This window comes from Telopea speciosissima, chromosome 3 (genome assembly GCF_018873765.1).
Source record: "Telopea speciosissima isolate NSW1024214 ecotype Mountain lineage chromosome 3, Tspe_v1, whole genome shotgun sequence".
Lineage (NCBI taxonomy): Eukaryota > Viridiplantae > Streptophyta > Magnoliopsida > Proteales > Proteaceae > Telopea > Telopea speciosissima.
Genome location: NC_057918.1, coordinates 46,583,555 through 46,609,562, shown reverse-complemented (window position 1 = coordinate 46,609,562; position 26,008 = coordinate 46,583,555). Strand labels below are relative to the sequence as shown.

The following is a 26,008-nucleotide window of genomic DNA, read 5'->3' as shown; positions in this document are numbered from 1 at the left end:
TGCTTACCGCCTTTATTGGAACAATGCCGAAGACTTGGACCATCTTTTCTTTGAGTGCCCTACTGTTGCTGCCATTTGGAAAGGAATCTTGTGCAAATGCTGGCCTGCCCGCAGAAGAATTCTCCCTTTCTCTAGAGAATGGATCCGGATTGATATGACCTATGCTGGCTCCCCTATTTGCGATTCGGTCAGAAAGATGGCTTTTTGTGCAACTCTCAACCACATTTGGATGGAGCGCAATATCAGGAATGAACCTCCAACTCTCGATCTCATCAGAAGATTTGGGATTCCATTTCTTTTAAAATTAATGCAAAGTTATCGCTAGCTCCCCCTTCCAGTTGTGGGTTCTCTCCAATCTTTCTTTTGTTGTTCTAGTCGGCCTTAGCTAAGGCTTGGGCTTCCTGTCTTATTTTTCTTTCCCCACTTCGGGGTCCCCTGTTATCTTTCTCTCTCTTTTGGTAATGAACTTTTTTATTCATCCAAAAAAAAATAAAAATCGATACCCCTCTTGAACACGAGAATAACCCACAAAAATGCATTTAATAGCTTTGGGGTCTAACTTCGACAACCCTGGAGTGTGGTCTCGAATAAAGCAGACACACCCAAAGACATGTGGTGGCAATGGAAATAAAGATTCCGAAGGAAAAAGCAAAGCATGAGTAATGCCATCACCTAAAATAGAAGAGGGCATACGATTAATAAGATAGCAAGCAGTTAACATTGCATTAGCCTAGAAAGGCTTGTCCACTTTCATTTCAAAGAGACGGGACTGAGTCACTTCCATCAGGTAACGGTTCTTCCGTTTGGTCACACCATTTTGTTGGGGTGTGTTAGAACAAGAAGACTGATGAATGATCCCACGAGTGGTCATAAAGTCAGAAAAAGAATACTCCCGTGCATTATCACAATGCAAAATTTTAATATAAGATCCAAATTGATTCTTAATTTCAGCAGTAAATGAAGAAAAGATGGAAAAAATCAGACCGACATTTCATTAAATATAACCACGTAACACGAGAGTAGTCATCAACAAAAGTAACAAAATATTTAAAGCCAAGTTTGGAGGTTACATGACAAGGACCTATACATATGAGTGGATTAAAGAAAAGGGATGTAAGGACCATTTGTTGACACGAGGAGGATAGCTCACACGGTGGAGCTTCACAAACTGACACTACTCACAATTTAAAACTGAAAGGGAATGCAAACTAGGAAAAAGTTTTTGCAAACTTTGTAAGGACGGATGACCAAGCCGACAATGGATCTGATGAGGGGAAGCTGTGCTCGAACAAGCAACCGCAGGTGTGTCTTCAACAAGATATAGCCCCCCAGAGACCCTGCCTCTACCAATCGTCCTCTTCGTTTGCAAATCCTGAAAGACACAAGAATCAAGGAAAAAGGTTATGGAACAGTTGTAGGCATTGGTGAGTTGACTAATAGACAATAGATTAAAAGGAAATTTAGGTAAATACAAGATAGAAGATAAGGACAAGAAGTGGGCTGAACAGTACCAGTGCCTCTGACTGTAGCAAAGGAACCATCAGCTAAAGTAACACTTGAATTAGAGGTTTGTACAGAGGAAAAGATATCTGAGGTTCTAGACATTTGGTCTGAGGCCCCTGAATCGATAATCCAGGGCCTAGAGGTGGAGAGACACGCAGTGGCATTACCTGTCTGAACAAAAGTAGCAGTGGAAGAAATGTTCTAAGAAGCCTTTCCTTGACTGTAGCGAGCATATTCCTCCTCTGTCATAGTCAAGGTAACACGACAGTCCTCCATAGGTACAAATGGGGCTGCTGGTTCAACACTAGCAGTGTTGGCAATCTTGGACTGTGGAGGTTTGCCATGTAATTTTCAACAAAAACGCTGAATATGGCCAGGTTTGCCACAGTGATGGCAAGTCCTCACAAGATCAGATTTCTTAGATTTCTCAGATGAATCATGAGTACTAACAGGAATTGCAGCCGGGGTAATTTTGGCAGGTTGACGACCCCCACTGCGGCCACTACTCACAAGAGCAGTACTATCACTAGAAGAGACTCGAGTGGTGTCACGAAACACACGAAGAACCCGAGAAAAAGTATCCGCAAGAGATGGGACTGTAACAGCTCCAAGAATCTGAGATCGAACAGATTTGAACTCAGGGCCCAAGCTGCCCAAGAAACCCATAACCGCCAATTGCTCACGTTGTTGCATTTGTGTCACATCAGATGTAATGGGCAGCAAAGCATTCAGTTCTTCATACATTCTTTTGAAATCTTCAAAATGTTGGGTCAGAGGGTGACCCTTCCGATCAACCCGATAAAACTCTTGGGATAGTTCATAAATCCTGGAGAGATTGTTGTGTCTAGAATATAAAACAGCCAGATAATCCCATAGATCTTTGACAGTATCAATGTGAGTCACAAGATCTACGATGTTACTATCCATAGAGTTCAACATGTGACCCAAGATACGGGCATCAGTAACCTCCCAAGTAGCAGCATCCATGCTATCAAGTTTCTCCCCAGTCAAGTGATGCTTCTCACCTCTACCAGTGAGAACTAGGGACCCAATCTTGTGCCATTGCTGAAAATTCTGAGTACGTTCCAACTTCTTGGAGGTCAGAAAATTTGGTGACGAGGATACCACCTGAGTCACAATCTTTGTATCTTTCGATGTCTCACCCATAAATACCCAAAGAGGAACACCAAGAAAATACCAACCAACAGTAACAGCCCTCAAACAATCACCAGAAAGGTATTCAGCCACAAACTTCACCACTGAAACATAAACAGTCCACAAACTTCACCAAAGAACCACCCGAAAGTGTATAGCAGATCAACCAAATAGTGCTCAGCCCAGAAAAAATCGGTAATCATTGACTCAAGCATAGTTGTCATGGCGTCGCCATATCGATGCCATGGCGTCATATCGCTGGAGAAGTGGGCATATCGACCACCGATATGGATGATGTAAGAATATCGACTGATATGGCCTCTATGTCGTCACCATGGCGCCGCCATGGACACCGTACCACGACATATGGCCGTATCGGGCGACATGGTTGTTTTCAATTATAAAACTTAATTTTTTAACAATAATTTTTTTTAACCATTTTTTATTTTAATGCTTTTTCCTTAACATAAAAAAAAAATTAAAAAAACATCAAACAGAAAACACTAATACACTATTGACTAATACACAATCACATATTCACATCAGCAATTTTTTTTTATTTATTTAGATGGATTGTTTATTAGCTTTATTCACTCAATATAAATTACGTTCTTGTAATTATTTTTTTGTTTTGTTACTTTTGTAGTCACTTTCATATGAATCATATCTCAACTCTCCTGATTTTTCAACTTTATTATCAGCAAGACTATTGCTATCAATTATTTGATAATCCATGATTTCATATACACTAATGGATATTACACTTTCATGAATTAAACCATAGTAGATTAGTAGTACACTTTCATGTTAATTTTTGATGTTATAGGGTATATATTATAGCATACTAAATGACATTAAAAATAGAGAAAATAAAAAATAAAACATGGTCGATATGATCGCCATGGTGGGCGACATGATACCCCTCCACCGACTTGGATCGCTGTGACAACATGACAACTATGAACTCAAGTATACATAAAAGTACTCCAACAGTATATCAGTCCAATAGAAGCCAATAAAAGCAATCCAACAGCATAACAGCAGCATAACAGCAGTATAACAGCAGCATAATAGCCCAATAACAGCCCCAAAAATCGATTCACATCAATGTAAAAGCACCAAAACAGTCCAGAAATTCAACCCAATCAACCATAAACTAATACAAAAGACCTCAAACCTGATATGAAGTATGAATCAATGTCTTTAAATCATCGTAGCAGCCTTCGAACACCTTCAAGATTTCAGAAATGGGGTAAAATACCCCCTATTGCAGAGAAGAGCCCTAGAAAGTCTTCAAAATCTGATGGAGTCTATCCCACCTTCTTCTTTTGTTTGTAGAGATAAGATAGGGAATGAGATAAAGGAGTGGAAGCTGGTCCTTCTAGATCAGATGTGCTTTGATACCATGTTAGTAACAGAGAAATAAAAGAAGAAGAGAAGAGAAGAGAGAACCGGAGGTGCTGAACTCTCTATAGTAAGAGTGTCCAGAAAATATCTCATTATATATGGGATTCTATACAAGGGCATAAAGTGAAAGCATAAAACAAAAAATGATAAGAGAGGAAACCCTTCTCAGTATTAGCGCCAGATTCTCTGATGCTAATCCCGAGAAGGGCATTGCCCTTTTTACCCTCTTATCCTTCTAATAATTCTAACAAGATTGATTTTTTGAAAGGTTCTTTGGTTCTTGTGCTTGATTGCTTGCTGATTTCTTTGCATCAATTGCTGAAGCAAAGAGTCTAGTGACTGAGGTTATATCCTCATCCTCTCATAGAATCACAGAGAAGAAACTTGAAGGGACTGCCAACTTTCAACAATGGAAGAAAATTGTTAGGTTGGTATTGATTGGTCGTGATCAACAGGATCAATTGACAAAGACTAAGCCTACTGATGATGCGTTATGGGACACCGTTGATGCACGTATTTTGGACCAGATTCTGAATTCCACGGAGAATCAGATTGTTGACTTGGTGGCCCATATTGATACTGTTAAGGAGCTATGGGAATACTTGAATGTTTTGTATTCAGGACAGAAGATCCTTTCTCGTATCTATGAGTTGTCTCAGGAGTTTTCTAGGGCTGATTGAAAGGGTCGTCCTTTGACCCAGTGTTTTGCTAACTTCAAGAGGATGTACGAGGAGCTGAATTCTCGACTTCCTATCACTTCTGAAGTGCAACAGATGCAAAATCAGTGAGAACAACTCGCGGTCATGGGATTTTTGGGTGGTCTTGGGAAGGAGTTTGATTTGGTTCATTCACAGATTCTCGGTGGTGATATGTAGCCCTTTCAGACACTTTTTCACGAGTTCTACAAGTATCTCGTGAAAATTCTCGTGATTCCACCCTTGTTGACAATTCAGCTTTGGCATCTTTTACACCTAACCATGGGCCCAATAGTGGGATAGGTAATGGTGGTAGTGGTGGTCGTGGTCATGGGGCTGGTTATGGTAAAGCTCCTACGTCTGGTACTCAAGCTACTTTTGATTCTTTAGATTCGGTGAAGACTTGTAATTGTGGTTGTCCAGGACATATCCAACGCTTTTGTTGGAAACTTCATGGGAAACCATCTCAACAACAGTTTGCCAATTCTGTTGCTAGTTGCTACTACTGTTTCCGTTGCTATATCATCTTCATAGTTTGAGGGTAAGACAGTAAAGATGTCCGATCAGGATTATGCACGCTTTACCCAGTTTCAGATTCCTCAATCATCCTAGGCTTCGACTGCTGCATTTGTTTAGACATGTAATGCCAATGCATGTCTTTTGACTTCTTCCCGCCCTTGGATCATCGATTCAGGTGCATTAGATCATATGGCTGGGGTCTCAAGTATATTATCTTCTTCCATACATCATCCTCTAATGTTACTTAGCTGATGGTTCTTTGGATAAAATTACTGGTACAAGCTCTATTCATGTCACCCCTTCTTTATCCCTGTCTTCTGTTCTTTATCTACCTGAGTTCCCTTTTAATCTTTTGTCCGTTAAGTTTACCAAAAATTATAATTGTTCCGTAAACTTTTTCTCTGATTCTTGTGTCTTTTAGGATCTTATGACGAAGAAGACGATTGGTAGAGGTCGTGAATCGGGGGGGGGTTGTATCTACTCAAAGGCACTTCATTTGTGGCGTGTTTGAGTGTGGCTTCCCCTCACTAAATTCATTATCGTTTCAGTCTATTTCCAGTTTAAATTGTGAGTTATGCTAGTTTGGAAAACTTCATTGTGTCAGTTATCCCCTAGAGTCAACAAACGGTTTGACCAACCTTTTTCTTTAGTTCATTCAAATATATGGGGTCCTTGTCCAGTTGTTTCTAAGTTAGGTTTTTGTTATTTTGTTACCTTTGTTGATGACTATTCTAGAGTTACCTGGATTTATTTAATGAAAAATTGTTTAGGGTTGTTCTCTATTTTTTGTGCATTTGTGAATGATGTTCAAACTCAGTTTCATACTCCTTTGCGCATTCTTTGTAGTGATAATGCTAATGAGTACTTTTCTGCTCTTTTTACTGCTTTTATGGTTCAACATGACATTATGCAGCAGTCTTCTTGTGCTGACACCCCACAACAAAATGGTGTGGCTGAAAGGAAGAATAGATATTAAATGGAGGTCACACGGTCTCTTCTGTTTGGGATGAAAGTGACCAAATCTTTTCGGGCTGATGCTGTTTTGACTACGTGTTATCTCATTAACTGCATGTCTTCTTCTATCTGACGTGGTGGTATTCCTCATTCTTTGTTATTTCCTTCTGAACCTTTATTTGCTTTACCACCACGTGTCTTTGGTAGTGTTTGTTTTATTCGTGATCATTGTCTGGGTGTTTCCAAGTTGGATCCTAAAGCTCTTAAATGCATTTTTGTTGGTTATTCTTGTACCCAAAAGGGTTATCATTGTTATTCGTTTGAGTTGCGGAAATATTTTGTCACAACTGATGTTTCCTTCTTTGAGTCCACCGCTTATACTGATTCTTCTTTTGTTGTTTTTGAGTTGGATGATGATCTTCCTTTATATATTGTTCAGTCTTCTGTTTCTCTACCACCGCCGCTGCCTCCTCTACTGCCACGACCTCCTATTGTGTACCAATGCCACCTTTAGAAAGTTTGGCCCCTACCTGTTTCATCTACCTCTGCCTCCTCTTCTTCGCCTGTTGATTCTACAATAGGTAATCCCTCTTCTTCGCTTAATGTTTCTTTTGGTGTTGATGTACCTATTGCTCTTCGTAAGGGTGTTCGGAGTTGTACTATATCCCCTTTCTAATTTTGTATCTTATTTTGGTTCATCTTGTACGCTCTATTCTTGTTTGACTACTGTTGAGAATCATCCTATTCCTAAGTCTGTTGCAGAGGCATTGTCTATTCCTAGTTGAGGGCTGCTATGACTGAGGAACTATTAGCGTTGGAGGAAAATCAGATATGAGATCTTGTGCCGTTACCCTCAGGTAAATCTGCTTTTGGTTGCCGTTAGGTGTATGTGGTTAAGGTCAACCCCGATGGTTCTTTTGCTCGGTTGAAGGCAAGATTGGTTGCAAAGGGGTATGCCCAAGCTTATAGAGTTGACTATGTGTATACTTTCTCTCCTATTGCCAAATTTGCATTTGTTCATTTTGATATCTCTTGCAGCTTCCCATCATTGGCTTTTGTATCAGCTTGATGTTAAGAATGCGTTCCTTCATGGTGATTTACATGAGAAAGCCTATATGGAGCAACCTCTGGGGTTTGTTGCTCAAGGGGAGTCTAGGACGGTGTGCAAGCTCAAGAAGTCCTTATATAGTTTGAAGCAGTCTCCTTGGGTATGGTTTAGCAGGTTTACTAATGTGGTTCTTGAGTTTGGACTGTCGCGATGTGACAGTGATCACTCGGTTTTCTATAGGCGATCTGGTGTAGGAAGGATATTCCTTATTGTTTATGTTGATGATATTGTTATTACTGGATAGGATGTTGAGGGTATCCAAGGTTTGAAGGTGCACTTGCAGCTAAAAGTTTCAAACTAAGGATTTAGAAAAGTTGAAATATTTTTTGGGTATTGAAGTTGTTCAGTCAAGGAAAGATATTTTACTTTCTCAGAGGAAGTATGTTCTGGATTTGCTTACAGAGACTGGGATGTTGGCGACCAAGCCTCTGGATACTCCCATGGATCCCAATGTAAAACTTACAACAGAAAGTGGTGATATTTTAGATGATCCGGAGAAGTATCGAAGGTTGGTTAGAAAGTTGAATTATTTGATTGTGACTAGACTTGATATTGCCTTTGTTGTCAGTGTTGTGAGTCAGTTTTTGTCCTCTCCTAGTTCGTCCCATTGGGATGCTATTGTTCGTATTTTGAGATATCTCAAGAAAGCTCCAGGTTGTGGTCTATTATACTTCGATCATGGACATGGACGTATTGAACGCTTCTGTGATGCTATTCCTGCGTATGAGAACATAGTAATGGAGAAGGTAATAGCCGAAATAGGATCCGTTTTGGCTAGAGAGAGTGAAGGAGGGAGACAATCGAAAATATTCGAGCTGACTGACTAGGCTGGATCTCCTATTGATAGGTAATCAACTACTGGGTATTGTACTTTTGTTGGAGGAAACTTTATGTATTGGAAGAATACGAAGCAGACTGTTGTGGCTAAATCTAGCGGAGAGTCTGAATATTGAGCCATGGCAGATGTTACCTGTGAGTTGATGTGGGTGAAGCAGTTGTTGACTGAGCTTGGGTTTGAAAATGCATCTCTATGCAGCTGTGGTGTGATAACCAGGCTGCTATTCATATTGCATCAAATCCAGTTTTCCATGAGAGAATGAAGCATTTTGAGGTCGATTGCTATTTTGTTCAGGAAAGGCTACGGCAAGGAGTTATCTCTACAAGTCATGTTCGCACAGGAGAACAACTTGCAGATTTTTTACTAAGTCTCTTGAGCATGGTGGAATTGATTATATTTGTAACAAGCTGGGCATGATTAACATCTATGCTTCAGCTTGAGGGGGAGTGTTAAAAGTTATCAATTAAGGGGTTCACAACACTGTCCATGTGAACAGTGTTCACGGGTACAGTTCACATGAACAGTAACTCGTGAACAGTAATTTTATTATTTATGATGTATTTCCTTTCATGCCCTTAACAGGTTTATGTCTTATTATATATTGAATGAAGTGGGAATCTCAACATATGGTTGTGAGACCCAAGGTTAAAGCCATCTCCTTTCTTTTCTCTTCTTCTCTCTTTTCTCCTCCTCATTATTATTTACAGTGTGCATGCCAGTGAGGCAAAGGTGGAAGGAATGTAACTCAGGAAATGCATATGGTACACCCGACCCTGCCATCTAGCTAGCTGAACCATCTAAATAATTGGTCAAATCATTTCTCCCAGCTTTTCCCCTATCTCTTTCCTTTTTATTCAATATTTTCAAGTTCCCAGAAATTCTTTACATTTGTAATCATATTTATCAAGGCGGGAAAGCGACCATGGCGTTTTAGAGGGGCAAAATTCAAGGCAACACCGCAATGGCGGCAAGGCGCCTGCCATGGCGGAGGCGTCCAAGGCGACCAAGGAGCTGGGACGCCATGGTGACGCCTTGGCGATGCCTTGATAACTACGTTTGTAATCCTGTTTCTTGAGTTTCTCTTTGGAACATCAAAATGCAAACTCGAACTCGAACAAGGGAAGAACCAGTGGGAGATTGATTGCAGCAGGATCAATAAAATAGGGAGAACAAAATTGAGTAAGTGAACTTTTTTTTTTTAATTTCTCTTTTTCTGTTTAAATATGAAAAAACATAAAAGGATATGGAGGAAGAAGAAGGGGATATGGAAGGGGGATAGGGGATTCTCTCAGTCCAGGGTCTCTCACCCACAGCCTCGCACCGTTTCCGCGTCCCACAGCCACTGCCTCTCACAGCTTCAACTCATAGCTCTCTATTTTCTTCAATCTTCAATCGTGCCCTGTATTCAGCCTTGCTCCTTATTTATATAGAAGAATGGGTTACAAAATAGAATGTGTTTGCTAACAAGTAGCTTACAACCAAATTAGAAACTTCCTACAAAATCTAGCTGCCATACATCAAAATAAAAACTTATAAAAATAGGGACAAACTGCAATTAGAAGCTATCTAAGATTCTATTGCAATGAAATAAAATATACTTTCTAAAACTGAAAAGAGAAACTAAACTATGGCAGCATTAGGATAGAATCTTTCTCCATTTGATGGGCCCACAAGATTTTCTAAAAAGCATCCCCACATAAGGTAAATGGGCTATGGCATGGTTCATGTGAACAGTACCGTGAACCGTGTTTTAGTCTTTTTTCTTTATATTTCGATCTACATCACATCATCTTAAAATCCTTTTCTTTATGTTCACACATCATAACCCTTCACAGAATTGTATGAAACACAGCATGAACCTTTTGCTTCAATTGTCTGTCAAAATGGAACTACAGGTTGAACCAATAGAAATTTCTTTGTCCCAAAAAAATTCTTGGTGGTGCATTCTATTCCAACAAAAGAAAATAATTTCTTACATTATGCAGGATTAGCTGAAAGAAAAAGAAAATTCAATGATTTTAAGCGGGTTTCATTTGTTTTGAAAGTATCCATTCTTTTTAGAAGTACCTGATTTGGTTCATTTTGTCCTTATCTCCATCCTTTTCTGCAAGTTTTCTTGCAATTCCTCAATGTATTTTCTGTCTTCTGATTTATTTTGTTTCAGTAGGAGCTTGAACTAACTGGATCACTATCAATTCCAATATCACAATCTGCATCTTTTGATGTGAAATAGAATGGACTACGTTATTGATAATATTGAGAAATAATTCATCTATTTGTAGCTCATATAGCTTATTTTTTTTAAAAAAAATTTATCCACCCCACCCTGTCCCTCACTCTCTCTCCATGTGTTGATTGACGAGCTTATTGATGTGCCATATGATTCATACTTATCAATAAAAAATTTCCCCTTTTCCTTTTTTTCTTTTATTCATCAAAGGTTGATCAATGAAATAACTGGGGCTTGTTTCAACTCGTCAGCATTTTATGTTATGCTCAACTGTCCTTGTTTTGTTATCCAAATGAGGTTCTCCTGTTTCAGGCAAAGTGTTCGTGAATGGTAGGGTGGTAAACAAAGCAGGAACACCTGTATCTGATAAAGCTACTGTAGAGATAATGGCTGAAGTTCCAAAATATGTATGTAGGTGAGTACTCTCTTGAAACAACCCATTCAACATTTTATTGCATAATTTTAATTTTCTAAGATACCATTGGAGATTTATAATTTCTTTTTCCTTGGCTTCTAATCCAGAGCAGGGCACAAGTTAGAAGCAGCCATTGAGAAGCTTGGTGTTGATGTTGGTGGAAAAGTTGCTCTTGATTCAGGATTATCTACCGGGGGATTTACTGATTGCTTGCTTCAGTATGGTGTATCCTATGTTTATGGAGTTGATGTAGGATATGGACAGGTAATCATAATAGTGCTCATTATATTTCCATCTAATAAGTTACAATGTGTGAAGCAGGTAAAAAAGAACAAGCACCACTAGATCCTCTCAGGACATGTTTCTTCAGTTGATATGCTCCTGATTTTATACTTACACTGAAGTAGGGGAGTTATATCAGTTAAAATAGCAAGCTCAACTAAGAGTTTTTCGATTTTAGTTCCACACACACATCCCCACACCATAGAAACTTCTAAGTATTTAACATCTTTGTTTCACTTAGATCTAGTGTTGTTGGGTCATGGGCGTATGTATATATTCTCCTGTAGTTTTTTCATTTTTTATTTGTAATTATATGTTATGGTTGTGTTGGCGGTGGGGAATCCTCGACAAAATTTTTGCATCGTACCATAGAACTTGCAATACAGGTTTGAACAAATACATACAATGAGGTGTAGGGTTGCCTCAAAACCCGTAAGTGCAGGTTCTCCAAAGGATTGCAATACTTGAACCGACTACTCTACACGGGTGATGGAGATCAATGCAACGTAGATGTTCTTCCCGAATCAAGGTTTCACAAACCCTAGCTATCAAACCTTGAAAGGGAAGAGAGAGAGAGAGAGACTGTCATGATTTTTTAGGATTCTAAAACCTTAAAATTGTAGGCTAATAGTGATGTAGTGTGCCTCTTCTCCCTAGCTATATATTTATAGATTGCCATCTAACAGTCTCCTCTACTGAGTGTGCCAGCCAAGTGGTGGTGACTCTATAGGTTGTTCCCGCTGAGGTTGCACAAGGTGAGTCTAACTCATTAATAGTAATTACTATTATTTACCCACAGTTAACAACTACAACAACAGTTGGAAATAACATGTAAATCATAGTTCGAGGTTTCGACTAGGCTCGAAACCAAAATGTTTCAACCAAAACCAAAATTTTGGTAAAAAAAACTGTACATTTTTTCTGTAAGTTTCGTTGTTTGGTTTCAGGGGCCAAATGAGACAAAGTAGGTCCTGAAACTTGCAGGACACCCTATTTTAGTCCCTCTAAACATTGTGCAACCCTTAGATTCTAAAAAATCACACTCAAAATGGTAGTTTGACTTCAGACCCTACGTTGGTAGTGTACGTTGTATACATTCTCTATCAAGGTTCTAATTTCTAAATCTCGGTTTCGAAGCTAGTTTCAGCCAGCCTTGAAATCGAGATGTGCTAGGTTTCGATCATATCTCAGTCGCAACCTGGTACTTTCTCCAAGCCAACTCAAAACTTTGGTTTCGAGGCATATAAGTTGTTTTTTTAATGCTAATTCTTGTTGTGCTGCCTATTTTTGACATTTTTAACCCAATTCATTCATTAGTTTTGCATAAAGAACACTTAAAATGATACTTGTGGTTTTGACCCAAGTTTGATAGTGTATATTGTTCTTGGAAATGATATTGAACCAGAATCATACCTTATTTATGCCAAATATCATTTAAGTAAATGTTTTTATATTTGTTATTTCATTTACTTAACTAAATTATTCATAAATAAGCAAATATCCCCTATTTGAATCTAATAAAATAGTTAAAAAAAAATCTAATTTGAAAATAATAAAAAGTCAACCCCCAGTTCAAGACAAAAACAAGAGTTTCGACGGTAGGTGAAAATTTTCAACTGTCTAATGTTGAGGTTTTTCTCAAATCTACAAATTCCATAAATCTTAATATGGTAAATGATGTAGATCACAAGTCCATATGTTACCTATCCATTTATATACCGCATCGGGGCGAAAGAATAAACTACAGAGCGCCTAGCACGAAGAGGTTGTACGTTAGCACGCGCATCCGTCTTCTTGTTTGGTTGGAAAGCTTTCCTCGCCGTCTTGGCAAGGTTTGGCAATGAGACTCCGTTTTACATCCATCGAAAGCGGAGAGACCGAAAGGCTGCCAGAGACATCACTAAACCCAGGGATGTCTCTTGTAAAGAAGAATTTGTAGAGAATTTCCCAGAACCCAGTCCAGTCTACACGAAAAAGTAGAGATGACAAAAGGCCCTTTTTAAAGCTAGTAGGTCTCTTCTTCCGATCCTTTTTATACAAGTTGAGCGCACCCTCGAACTATGGTCGACCTTCTTGCATCAGGATCAGCTTCCTGCACTAGTGGAATAACTCTTTCCCCGATTCGCTGGAATCTTCGGGTTCAATCCCCGAAGGGTGGTCTCCTCCTTCCCTAGATACGGAACAAGACACAAAAGAAGAAACGAAAGATCCATAAAATCGAAATGAAGGGTGTCGTGTTTAGATAGCTCATGTGTGTCTCATAAGTAGGTCTGATTTCTTTCTGGCGCGCGTCAGCACTTATGAAGCAATCAAACACTGCGTTAACGCGCCGCGCTAGCAGTAATCAAACTACTGCGCGTGCTAATGCGCCCCATGCAACCAAGCAACTATGAGCTAGCTGATCTGCCTCTACCGCTCTGTGGGCTTCATTTTACCCTGTATACTGCTGCCTCAATCTATAGGATCAAGCGCTTGCCAATCCCCTAAAAGATGCCTTGTGAGGGAAGGTGCAACTTTATTTCCTTATTGCACACCAGCCAGCGCGCATCGCTTCGCCCGAGCCGGGGTTTGGGCGGGCGTTGGATTCCCCAACAATCCCCCCCAATGCACGCTCAGGGACCACTCGCAAGTACAGTCTACTCCACAGTATGTCACACGCGGGGAGATTCGAACTTAAGACCACCTGTTCTGATACCAAGTGTTGGATAACCTAGAGGGGGGTGAATAGGTTACCTTGGTAGAATTTTTGTTCTTTTAAAATTATACTAGAGTTTCAAGACAATATAATTTAAAGTAAATTCGAACAAGAGAAACACAAAGATTTATAGTGGTTCGACTCAACCTTGAGTCTATGTCCACTCCTCTCAACCTTGAGAGAATTCCACTAATCTTTTCCCTTTCAGTACAATAGGTGGGGAAAACTCCTTTACAAATCTTTTTACCAGGATAAGAGAATCCTTCAATCTTTTGAGGATAAGAGAATCCCACGAACTTTTAAGGATAAGAGAATCCCTTATAAAATCTAAGTACAGTCTAGGAAAATGTAAGCACACCTTACTCGTCTAGAGTCAACCTGACTCAATAGTAAGAAAATAATCAACAAGAGAAATTAAAAGGAAAATGTTACCGAAGCCGAAGTGTTCCAACTTACTTCACGCAATGCAATTGTGAATGTGCAATGAATATGAAGATGCTTGACCTTTGAGCTTTATACTAGAAGAAGATAAGTCTCTATGTGATGATGTCAAGCTTAAGTAACTAAGTTTTCTTCTTGACTTGAGAATACTAGCACTAAGAGCTTGTATTGACTTTTTTTCACTTCACAGTAAAGTATTCTTTTGGATTGTAGTAATGGTCAAAAGGTTTGACACAATTGGTATTTATAGACATCATTTAATGTTAAAAAATCATGTGTCAAAATTGCTCTTACGGCTATAAAATAGCTAGTTTTTAGCTCAACCGGTCGACCGCTTGGTTCTGCCGGTCGACCATTAGATATAGCCGTTGGGGAAAATAGAGCCGTTAGGACTTTTAAGTTCAAGTGGTCGATAGCCGGTCGACCGATTGTGCGACCGGCAGGCGTTGGGTGACCGTTTGGGGGAACCGGTTGAAACCAGTTGCTCACTGTTTCCAGAGGTCGATTTGGCTCTGCAGCCGGTTGACCGGTTGGGATTTTTAGGCATTTTGCCTGCCTGTCTCTGACAGTCTTTGGTCCAGTCTTTTCCTAACGAATGTTAAGGACTTCTAGGATCTTTAAGTACCTTCCTAGAGTCTCTATATGATGCAAATGCAATTTTGTTTATACGTATGCAATTACAATTATGCAAGTGTGTGTATGTGTATGTGCATACGAGCATCTTCAACTTGATTTCTTCTTTACGAGATGTTCTTCAATCTTCAAATAGTCTTTTTTTCAAGAGCTATTTATCTTGGAAATTCTTTACAGGCTTGATCTCTTCAGGCTTTGTCTTGAGCTTCCTTGTGAATTAAGCCTTGACTCGTTCTTCTTTATTATTACATTAAACCTGTTGACATAATAGAACACAATGGCTTATGCCAACTTGTTTGTTATCATCAAAACATTTATAGAGGGAGGGAAGAATTTTCCCAACACAAGCTACTGGTTCAAAAGCAGCTCTTGATTCGATCGAAGAATTAAAAGTTTACATATGGACTTGTGATCTACATCATTTACCATATTAAGATTTATGAAATTTGTAGATTTGAGAAAAACCCCAACATTAAAAAGTTGAAAATTTTCACCTATTGCCAAAAATCTAGTTTTTGTTCTTGAATTGGGGGTTTGACTTTTTATTATTTTCAAATTTGATTTTTTAACTATTTTATTATTTTCAAATAGGGGGGTATTTGCTTATTTATGAATAATTTACTTAAGTAAATGAAATAACAAATACAAAAACATTTACTTAAATGATATTTGACATAAATAAGGGCCAAACCTGGTTGACAACACTTAGGTGTTCTATGGTAGTAAGGCGACAGTCGCCTAGGTCCCCCCCCCCAACCCCAAAAAAAAAAAAAAAAACCACCTGGACACCTAAGAGACGCCTTGACAACTATGGTTGATACTTATTGATTCACTTAATACATTTCTTATAAACTATATAACTCGATCAATGACTCAAAACATTTACCAAGAGCTCCTGTAAGGCAGTGTAATCAATTTTGTTTTGGAAAAATCAACTTCATTCCTTGTTTATATTGGTAAAGAGACTCTAGTGGTGTTGATTTCATCATCATTTAGTGATTAAACAACCTACAATCACTGATCGAAACCAGATTGTTCAAGAACAGTTTTCTATCAAAATTTGAATTTTTGCTCAAATATTGATTTTTAGTGTCATTTTTTTGCAATTGATCAATAGGTTAGTGAAAAATAACCTGAATGATTGCATCTAGTTTTTTTTTTTTTTTTTGACGTGTGCATGTAAATCTTAAATTTTCCCCAAATAGAAAATGGCTTTTTTTTTCGTGAGCCTTGGCGCAACGATTAAGTTGCGCTATTGCAACCTGTTGGTTGCAGGTTCAAAACTTGTAAACAGCCTCTCCTGTGAAGCAAAGGGTAAGGCTGCATACATTTGCCCCTCCCAGACCCTATAGTAGCGGAAGCCTCGTGCACTGGGACACTCTTTAGAAAATGGCATTTTTTTTGTATTAATACAAGAAACTTTATCTTTATACATAATCAATTGAATGCACTTGTCTCGTCGTAATTTGTCTCCTCTTTATACATGATATATTTTATATTACTTATTTATAGTGTTTTATGCTTTGAATCTTGTATTTCGCATGTATCCTAAACATTTTTATTTGTATCTTTAGTCTATCATGCATCTCTCCGATACGATATGATATGATACGATACGCCTCTCAAAATCATCTTTTTGATACGATACCCAATACCGATACTTTAAACCTTGCCTGCAGCCATGGCCATAAGTAGGCAAAACCGAAGCACTTTTTTTTTCCTTTTTGAAAATAAAAAATCATTGCATATATCGAATGCATGGAAAAAATATAAAACAAGATTGACATTCTCAATTAGTCAATCCTGTATTGCAATACCATGCTTTGAGAATGCTTAACAAAAATTTTGCATCCTTGCACCATAGAACGCGCAATACAGGTTTGAAAAATACATACAATGAGGTTTAAGGTTACCTCAAAACCCACAAGTGCAAGTTCTCCGAAGGATTGCAACACTTGAACTGGCACTCTACCCGGGCGACGATGATCAACACAACGCAGATGTTCTTTCTGAACTAGGGTTTCACAAACCCTAGATCTCAAACTTGAAAAGAGAAGAGAGAGACTGTTACTATTTTGGGGATTCTAAAACCCTAATATTGTAGGCTAATATTGAAGTAGTGCCTCTCTCCTCTTTAGCTATGTATTTATAGATTGCCATCTAACAGTCTCCCATACTAAGTGTGCCAGCCAAGTGGTATGATACTATAGAGTGTTCCCACTGAGATTACACAAAGTGAGTCCAACTCATCTACCATAATTAGTATTATTTACCCAGTAAATGACACACCAGTACAACAATAATAAAAAATAACGTGTAAACCCCTGAGTAATAGAAAACATTACATTTAAGTCCCTCTACTTTCATAACATTGCATAACAGATTTTCGGGTATGGAAAATACAATCGTCGAAAACCCTAACCCGTCGAAACAACCAATACAGAGAATCTTAACCATTGGTTTGGACATAAAACATTTATAAAATATTTTCAAAGTATAATTATTCAATAATAATAATAAGGGTCCTTCTAAGTGTCACTATGCCTAGTGAAGTATAATGCTTCACTATTTGCCACTTGGTAGTACATGGGATAGTCCATGTGGTAGAGGACCCCACATACATCTCAATGGCCAAATTTTAGTCCAAAAGCAAGGGAAGTTGCTCAAACTCTGATTCAAAGTTTTAGTAAAATTACCAAAATGCCATCAAATTGAGATGAATATAAAATACAGCATGGCATCTTTTGTAATTTTAGCTCCTTCCTCTGCTCATTTTAAGCTAAAATTGTAGGAATGAGATGCTTGTGTAGTCCTCTATCACATGGACTAATCCATGTATTGCCATGTGCCAAATAGTGAAGCGTTATACTTCACTAGACATAGTGAAGGGGAAAAAACCCTAATAATAATATTTAAATGCGTTTGCAAATAATTTACAAAACTGCCACCGAGTGGATTCCATGTTGAGTATTTCCTCCACTCATAGATACACATTATGAATTTTGCCTACCGATATATAGCCAGTGTAAGCATGAACCATAGGCCACACCAAGACGCACAAAGTATATTGGCAATGGTAGGGAGCTCTCAGGTATGGGGACAAAAATAACTATCAGAGAGCCTTATTGCATAAACAATTGTCGGTGATCCCCACAAGACTCTCGTAATGCTTATGTCCAACACACATACAATATGAATGCTCACGTTTATATTCTTGAATCATATTTCGAGAAATATACAATGTGAGAACCCTATAAACAATATGCCCAATATTGTCCCTAGTTGTGGACACTTTAAGGTATAAATTTTGGACAACACATCGCACATAAAATGATAATGCAAATTAATACACTTAATTAGGGTTTGATGGACACATATCTATTTGGTTGTCCTTTATCTGTTTTTTTTTTTTTTTTTTTTTTTTTTTTTTTGACGATGTTCTTTTCTTTATTTTCCAAATAATTTCATCTGTCCTATTTGGTGCTTTTTTTATAGTTTTGGGTAGCATATTCTTGTTTAATTCATTTGGTGGTTCCAGATTCTTACCTTTCTAATTCATTTGGTGGTAGAAAATATCCATAAAAAATCTTCAAGATGCATGTGTCAATGTCATAGAGAGAACAAACGTAAACTATCTTATGATTTTTTTCTCCATAGTTCTCAAAGTGTTGCCTACGCACCTCCTAGGCATCCATGCTCTTTCTTGGGTCCATGGCGATAACATGCCTTGTTGGATACTTCATGAGCTTACCTTGAATAATGTTTATCAATTTGTTTTTTGATGAATATGCATACATTATAGCCTATACTTTGTTTATTATATGTTGATTTTCTCATATTGGGTCATTAGAAACATAGTTATATCATATTGCATTGATATGGTTTCTACTTTGCATATAAGCATATAATTATATAAAATTATCATTAAAATATTACAGTCATACACTGCATGCTTAGGGCACCTAGGCAACGCTTAGGTGGGCACCTTGTCGTCTAAGCGCCCATCCAAAGCCTTGGGTCATCTAGTCACTTTGACAACTATGTTCTTCTCTTGAATTTCAAATAACATGGAAAGTTCTAATAATTGAACATGTTTGTTTTACTAAAATTTAATGTTTGGTGTACTTACGTTGGCGTAGATTTTCATTTATCAGCAGTTTACTTGTTATGGTTGTCATTTTGGCTTTTTTTATTTTCCTTTTCCTTTTCAGTGTTATTTTCTTTCCTTGATTTTCTATTTTCTGCTGTCCTAGTTTGGGATTTTATGGTTCTTATAACAGATTCTTGACTAACCATCAGGTGGCGGAAAAGATTCGTCGAGATGAGCGTGTTAGTGTCATAGAAAGAACAAACTTAAGATATCTTTCTGCACTCCCACAAAAAGTTGACTTGGTGACTCTAGACCTCTCATTCATCTCTATACTCTTGGTATGCTTCCAAAGAGTAGTACAATAATATATTACTAGTTGTAAGCATTTTGATTGTGGAATTTCATGTGGGTATGTCTACTTAACTGAAGAAGATATGCTTCTAGTCTCTCAAATGTGTACTTGGAGATAATGAAACAAAAATTCGGGAGTTATCCAGGGACAGAATGTTCTCATCCTCAACCTGCAGTGGCTTAATGACTATCCATCAGAGCAATGCCAAATGATAACTATGCTTATTAGAATGATCAAGCTCTCTTGAAAGCAAAGTGGACAGTGGTCCAAAAAATAGGCATATATGTTGTACAATTCGGATCTTCCGACTGTGTTGAATTTTACAGTAGGACAGCTTCTAGTTCCTGCTAATCAATAACTCATGTTTCCTTCCTGTATGCTATATTTAATTTGAGAGTTACTGTCTTGAATAAATTAAAGCAATGTTGGATATGTTTCACTTGTTATTGGCGAACGTTCTATTGTTCTGTTTCTGTTTTGAAAACAAAACAAATCCTGACAGACAAGTTTTTGAAATGCCTAAATAAAAATAGTTTATGCCAAATAATATTGGGCATTAACAAGAATAATGATAGACAAATATCATCTGCAATGAGATAAGTGATCTCAATCCAGTGGTTTTCTTCTTACATAATCTTTCATCTGCATGGACAGTCCTAGTTTAAATTTTAATCGCAGAGATTTTAATCTGATGTTTTGTGTAAGGAATTTGTGGTGTTTTCTGTTTGAAACCTTGGAAGAGGGTTTACTGTCTTCACTAAAATGCTCCACTTTTTTTTTCCCAGGAAAGAAGGTGAAGAGATTTTATTGAAAATAAAAAGGAATGCAACCTGTACACTCAGGTGCCCCCCTTTACATTAGGATCCCCTCCTACATGTTATCCTAGTAGAGGCCCTGCCCTGCCAGAATACAAAAACATCTATTCATTTACAAAATTAACCCATCTTTGCCATAATCTGAAAGTGTTGACACTTCTAATTTCTGAAACAACAGCCATCCAGATAGAAATCATCCTTATAACCTTTGATGCTACCCTCTCTGCTGATTCTTCCCTTGCCTTGAGAGTCCAGGTATTCCTCTCCTTCCAAAATACACCAAAAAATTGCAAAGGGAATTACTGTCCACAGAATATCCATAGTCCTGTCTAAAGGTCCTCCTTCCCATGCGACCAAAACTTATAGAAATGATTGAAAAATTTAGCTAGCACCCATCATCAAAGAGACCAGGGATTTCGAGAGAGAATCCCTGCTGCAGGTAGAGACAATAAAGTGGTAGGAGTGGGGAGAGAGTGAGGACTTACTTCCATCCCTGCTGCAGGTGATCCCATCTGGGTGTCCATAAGACACGTTCAATGTTGGAACTGTGAAATGATATCTTTGCCCTCACGTGCTTATTAAAACTGCGCAAAAATAAAAACGGTCTTTTTCCCTTTGTTTGTCTCCAGAAGATATGTATATATATTTTTTCATTTGTTTTGAAAAAAGAAAACAATATACAGTGTTGTAAACATTTTTTTTTTGTTTGACAAACATTATCTTTCTGTTTTTAAATGTCCATTAAAAAATTTAAAGTTAGAAGTACACATGTAAATGCTGTCCAACTGGAACAGCAGCCTGCTGTTTGTATTTTATTTTTGTCCATACTTTATTATTCATTTATGGACTTTATTTATGTACCTGTTAACTTCCCCGACCCCCTCTATTTTCTCCCTCATTAGTGCAGGTGATGCCTGCGGTTGTCAATGTCATGAAGAATGATGCTGCATTAGTTACGCTGGTTAAACCTCAATTTGAGGCCCGCCGATCCCAGGTTTGTAACTGTGTAATATGATTTAAGCCCTTCTCTTTTGGATATTTATCCAAGGCCACAGATAAGAACTTAATTAATTTCCTGAACTCTTGGAGACTTCTCCATAATTTTCATTTAGCTACTCTTTAAGTCACATGTCTTCATTATCAAACCAAGTAGTGGTGATTAGCTCTATAATCTTATGGGCATTTTCTTAGATCAGATAGATTTGGGAAAAAGGGTATGCCAAAAGCAGAGGAGGTATGTTAATGAAAACAAATGTATTTCTTATAAACAGGTTCAGGAAACCCACAAATGAAGCTCCAATTAAACAAGCCCTTGATACATTTTTTGTTATCCTTGTCCAGTAGCCAAGATTCATATATGATTTGGTTCAGTCCTTTGGTACTTCTTTTGTTCAGGGACTATTGGATTGATTTGACTCTATGGAAATGGACTATATTTGGCTATTTTGGTTTGACATGGATGATTAAGCCTAGATTTCATCTCCTTCAATTTTTGCACTCACTGGTGCACAATCCGCTGTTCTGTTTTGTCCTTAGTAATTTTTTCTTAACGGTTACATAGAGATAATTTTGTGCTCTAGAATGGACGTCGTTGGATGGGAACATTCAATGAAAGTGCACATTGAGGAAATGTTAATTCAGAATTTAATTTTGTTGCAGGTGGGTAGTGGTGGGATTGTTAGAGATCCTCTTGTGCATCAAGAAGTAAGTGAACCATTTCCCTTTGCAGTAGTTATTTTCCTAAGAATCCGTTGAAAAAAAATCCAGTGTTATAAAAACATGGGACTTAGGAATACTACTTCCAAAATTAGGTCACCATATAAGTTGCAAAGTTGTTGAGAGAATTGACTCAATAAATTGTAATAGCTGAAGTAAATCAGCTTGGATGATTTCTGAGATGATTAAATCTAATTAAAGGCATTGATGGACTATGCAATAGTAGGGTGAGTTCTTCGTGCTACTCCATCTGTGGTTTCACTATGAAGCTTTCAATGTATTGAGAATTTGTTTCTTGAGATGGAGCACACCAACTAAACAAACCAAATTCCTCATTGTATCCTCCAAGTTTATCTCGATGTACTATTTAATGGATTTACTTATTTCCCTTTTTTGTTTGGGTGGCCCCCCCATTGGAAAACCTATTTGTATCCCACTATGAGGTTTCAGATTTGCTGATGAAATATCCTATGAATTGAGTTCCACTGTTTAGGTTCTTGAGAGGATCATCAAGGGTGTGGAAAATTTTGGATTCTGCAGCAAAGGATGGATTGAATCTCCTCTAAAGGGTGCCGAGGGTAACACAGAGTTCCTGGTGTACTTCTACCGAATTGGCAAGGAGAAGACAGCAGAGAGTGCCAAGATTTGAACTCTATAATTGGTAATACCAATATCAAGCATGAAATGAGACTTATCAACACAAGAATAGGAAGGGGTATCTTAAAGAAGCTTGCTTGTAATTTGGCCTACACTCCTCTTGCAACCTGTTCCAAGGTGGCTCTCTTTGATATGATCAAATGAACAAAGATTGAGGGCTTGGGAATCCCATACATTTGAAACACGTAAGGCAAATTTTGTAGCCTTATTTAATAATATGTTTATTTTCATATTTCTGAAACATGCCAATGGATTGATAGAAGTATACAGGAAACAGTCGATCTCACAGTGAATGAGATCGCTAGTTAGGGAACATCCTGACATGTTCCAATGGAGTCTGGAAATCCTTTTATAGTACCCATCCCAACCCAACACCCCCCCCCCCCCCCCCAAAAAAGGGCAAAAATAAAAAAAAAAACAAAAACAAAAACAATTTTTGGCGCATTGGGGCTTACGATCAAGAACAAAATTGATTGAATGTGATGGGTTCTCTGGTCAAAGGTTTACCTATCCACACTGATCAAAGGTTCTAAGCTGATGGTTTTCAGATAGAGATTACAGTATTGACTCTTCATGGGAGACTATAATCTTGCTTCTTTAGCCTTTGAATTTCAGAGGTTTTGAGCACTCTGACGAATGCTAGAAGTTGGTCTTGCACCAAGATATACACTGAAGCAAAGCATCATAGGTCCTCTTTAACATTATATTCTCTATTTGGAAATTTTTTTTTTTTTTGGTGGGGGGGGGGGGGGGGGGGGGTTGGGTTGGGGGCGATGATAGGTCGCAAAACTCAAGGCACTCAGAGATGGGCAGAAAGCATACGATCTTGCACTCACTGTATGCTTACTGACACATCTGCACTTATTGCATTGCTACTATACAAAACTTTGAATGGGACATAATCACACTCCAGTGTACTTACCTCACTGCCATCTCTATCATCTCACTATGTGAGTGTGTTACTATGTGAGTGTGTTGCTCAACTCCATCAGTTCAACAATATCCCTCTTTGGAATTGTGGGCAACACATACATATGCAATGTTATCTCTATATTGTATTCGCCTGCTTCAACACGAATAAAAAACATGTCACTCAGTATGGAGCTCTTACATATGATACTCTCTCCCGTTTGACAAGAAGTCCATAGGGCATTGGAACTCCCCCTAATTGGAAGCGTTGACTGCAACACTAGAGCAATAGACTATCTTATAGGGGTGCCCACCGCATCTTAATTCTATTGAAGAAATTTTCTATGTAACACTTTTACCTAAGACTCGCTACAATCATCTAGAGTCCACTTGAGGGCACTAATGTAACACTATGTGAGTTCTACCTCCATGTGCATCGGAGTGCACCTTAGTGCTTGGGAGATGTGTCCAATCTCATACTCAACTTGGGTGGAAACTGGGAGGTAGTGGATGTTGTATGCACTGCACTGTGCTTCTACCCTGGGGATCTATCCCTGCTTCTATTTTGGCTGTCTATTAGAATTCCTTCTGATCTGTCTCCCCTTTTTGTCCACAACCTACTTCTTCAACTGCCTCTGACCATGCTTGCATGTAGACTTTTCAGTTGCCCTACCAACTTTCCTGGAATCTGACTATACCATCAATGAACTGCAGTCTACTATGGGTTCTTGTTGTGGCTCTCTCTCAAATGTCCTTATGTTGCATTTTTTTGGAAAAATGCCCAAATTGAAGACATTTAAAACATCTCATAGGGGGCTCCTGCTACCCAAGTCTCTTGATTCTTCAGTTAATTTATTGTCAGATTATACATTGTCTAAACCCCTTGTATTTAAAACAATTTCCCTGAAATTGGGAATGAAGCCTGGGTGTTGGTCCCTACCAAGCTATGGGTCCCATATCTCTCCTTGACTCCATTCATACTGGCACTTTCCAATCTTGTGGCCATATCTATTGCACCTATAACAATACTCATGAAAGTGGGGGTGATCCACTGGGTGATGTTTGTGCCTAATGGGTGGTGAACTGGGCCCACTAATGGAAACCATCTCCTTAGGTCTCTAGTGGGAGTACCTACTGAGCCTGTTGTCCTCAAATGATCTCTAGTGATATGCTCTGCTATATCTCACATAACTACCACCTTTGCCATTCTACTCATTTCCTCTATTTTCTGTAAAACCTGCCAGATGTCCCCTTTTTCTCTATCTCTGATGAGTGACTTAGAAGAAGCCATACTTTTCTACTCCCCTGCCTAGGCATGCATTCTATATTTGTCTAGCATGGTTAGTCTTACTGGGTTGGACTAACTTACCCACTCTCCTTGACCTAGTTTGGTCCTGATTAGCTCTCATCACTAGCCTGGCTGTACTAGTCTATCCCTACACAACCTGAGGTGTCTGAGATGTGTTCTCGCTCAGTCTAACTATCACTGTTCATAGCCTCTCTTGCCCTCTGCCTCTACTCCCTTCTCCTTTGAGTTCTCTTCTTTTGTCTGCTCTTCACCTTCTCATCTGTCACAGGGCTCTCAATAGTGTCTTTCCCTTTCTATCTTGCCTTGTCAGACTCTGACAACTATGCTTCAAGTGATGTGATCACTTCTCCTTCCACTACACCTCTAAACACTAGAGGTGAGTAGTGCTTCAAGATCCTTAGTGATATCCTTGGACTCTTCTATCATTTCCCAACTCATGCTCTCTTCCTCTTGAAACCTTTCCACTTTTCTTTTTAAAGTTGCTATATCTCTCTCTCTCTCAAATTCATCAAAGCCACTGAGCATAAGAGATTGCTTCTTCAGTTGATCTCTCAGGGCTAAGTTCTCTGACTCTAGCCTGGTGCAGATCACACTGTGCTAGGTAAGCTGGGCTTCTAAAGCTTATACTGCATGAAAGTCACATCTGGCATCTGCCATATGTGGGGTACAAGGCATCTCAAGGTCTGACAATTGTACTCTCAAGGTCGAGTTCTCTTCTTCAAGCCTGCAACAAGTATCATCCCTCCTGATGATATGAAATTCAAATTCCTCAATAATAAACTTGAACTCCCTCTGTTGAGTTTTCAGACCATATGTACTGTCTGTAGCCTCTTTGAGATCTTTGTTGCCTTTCTTGACTCTCTTTCTCTTAAAGCTCAACTTTTCAAGAGCTAACAACAACTCCCCTTCCCAGTCAATCTCTCCCTCAACTTCTTTATTATCAAACTCTGTATAATCATCTAACATATGGTGCTCTCTCTCCTAAAAAACTGTGAATGATGATGGCTCAACAACCTCTGCATCTGATTGACTACAAGAATACTCCCTTGATGATCTAACAAATGCATATGAAGCTGAGCCCTCTATGGTTGACTGGCCACCACCACTGTTGTCCACACTCTACCATTCCTCATAGAATTCACACAACTGAAAGCCTTTTCAGATTTGCATGAGATAAACATGACTCTCTCATTGTCACTCAGCCCACTCAAAATTGCTTCCCTGGCTTGTGAATCAAACTCAAAAGTTTCTGTTGAGTCTGTATTACTTCTGAAATTACTTCCCA

General features: G+C 38.5%; 1 protein-coding gene across 3 annotated transcripts in view; it reads left to right on the top strand.

Annotated features, from left to right (window-relative positions):
• The window catches only part of LOC122656515 (hemolysin A), a 45,096-nt gene extending 22,348 nt beyond the window's left edge, over window positions 1-22,748 (top strand). The window contains exons 4-9 of one of the 3 annotated variants that reach the window (XM_043851071.1): window positions 10,722-10,824; window positions 10,932-11,088; window positions 19,175-19,303; window positions 21,040-21,126; window positions 21,792-21,836; window positions 22,342-22,748. In XM_043851071.1, the coding sequence (XP_043707006.1) occupies window positions 10,722-10,824; window positions 10,932-11,088; window positions 19,175-19,303; window positions 21,040-21,126; window positions 21,792-21,836; window positions 22,342-22,497 (677 nt within the window). In that variant the 3' untranslated portion in view covers window positions 22,498-22,748. The remainder of the gene's footprint in view (window positions 1-10,721; window positions 10,825-10,931; window positions 11,089-19,174; window positions 19,304-21,039; window positions 21,127-21,791; window positions 21,837-22,341) is intronic. The other 2 variants (XM_043851073.1, XM_043851072.1) reach the window with 2 other exon arrangements.
• Window positions 22,749-26,008: the final 3,260 nt, after the last annotated feature.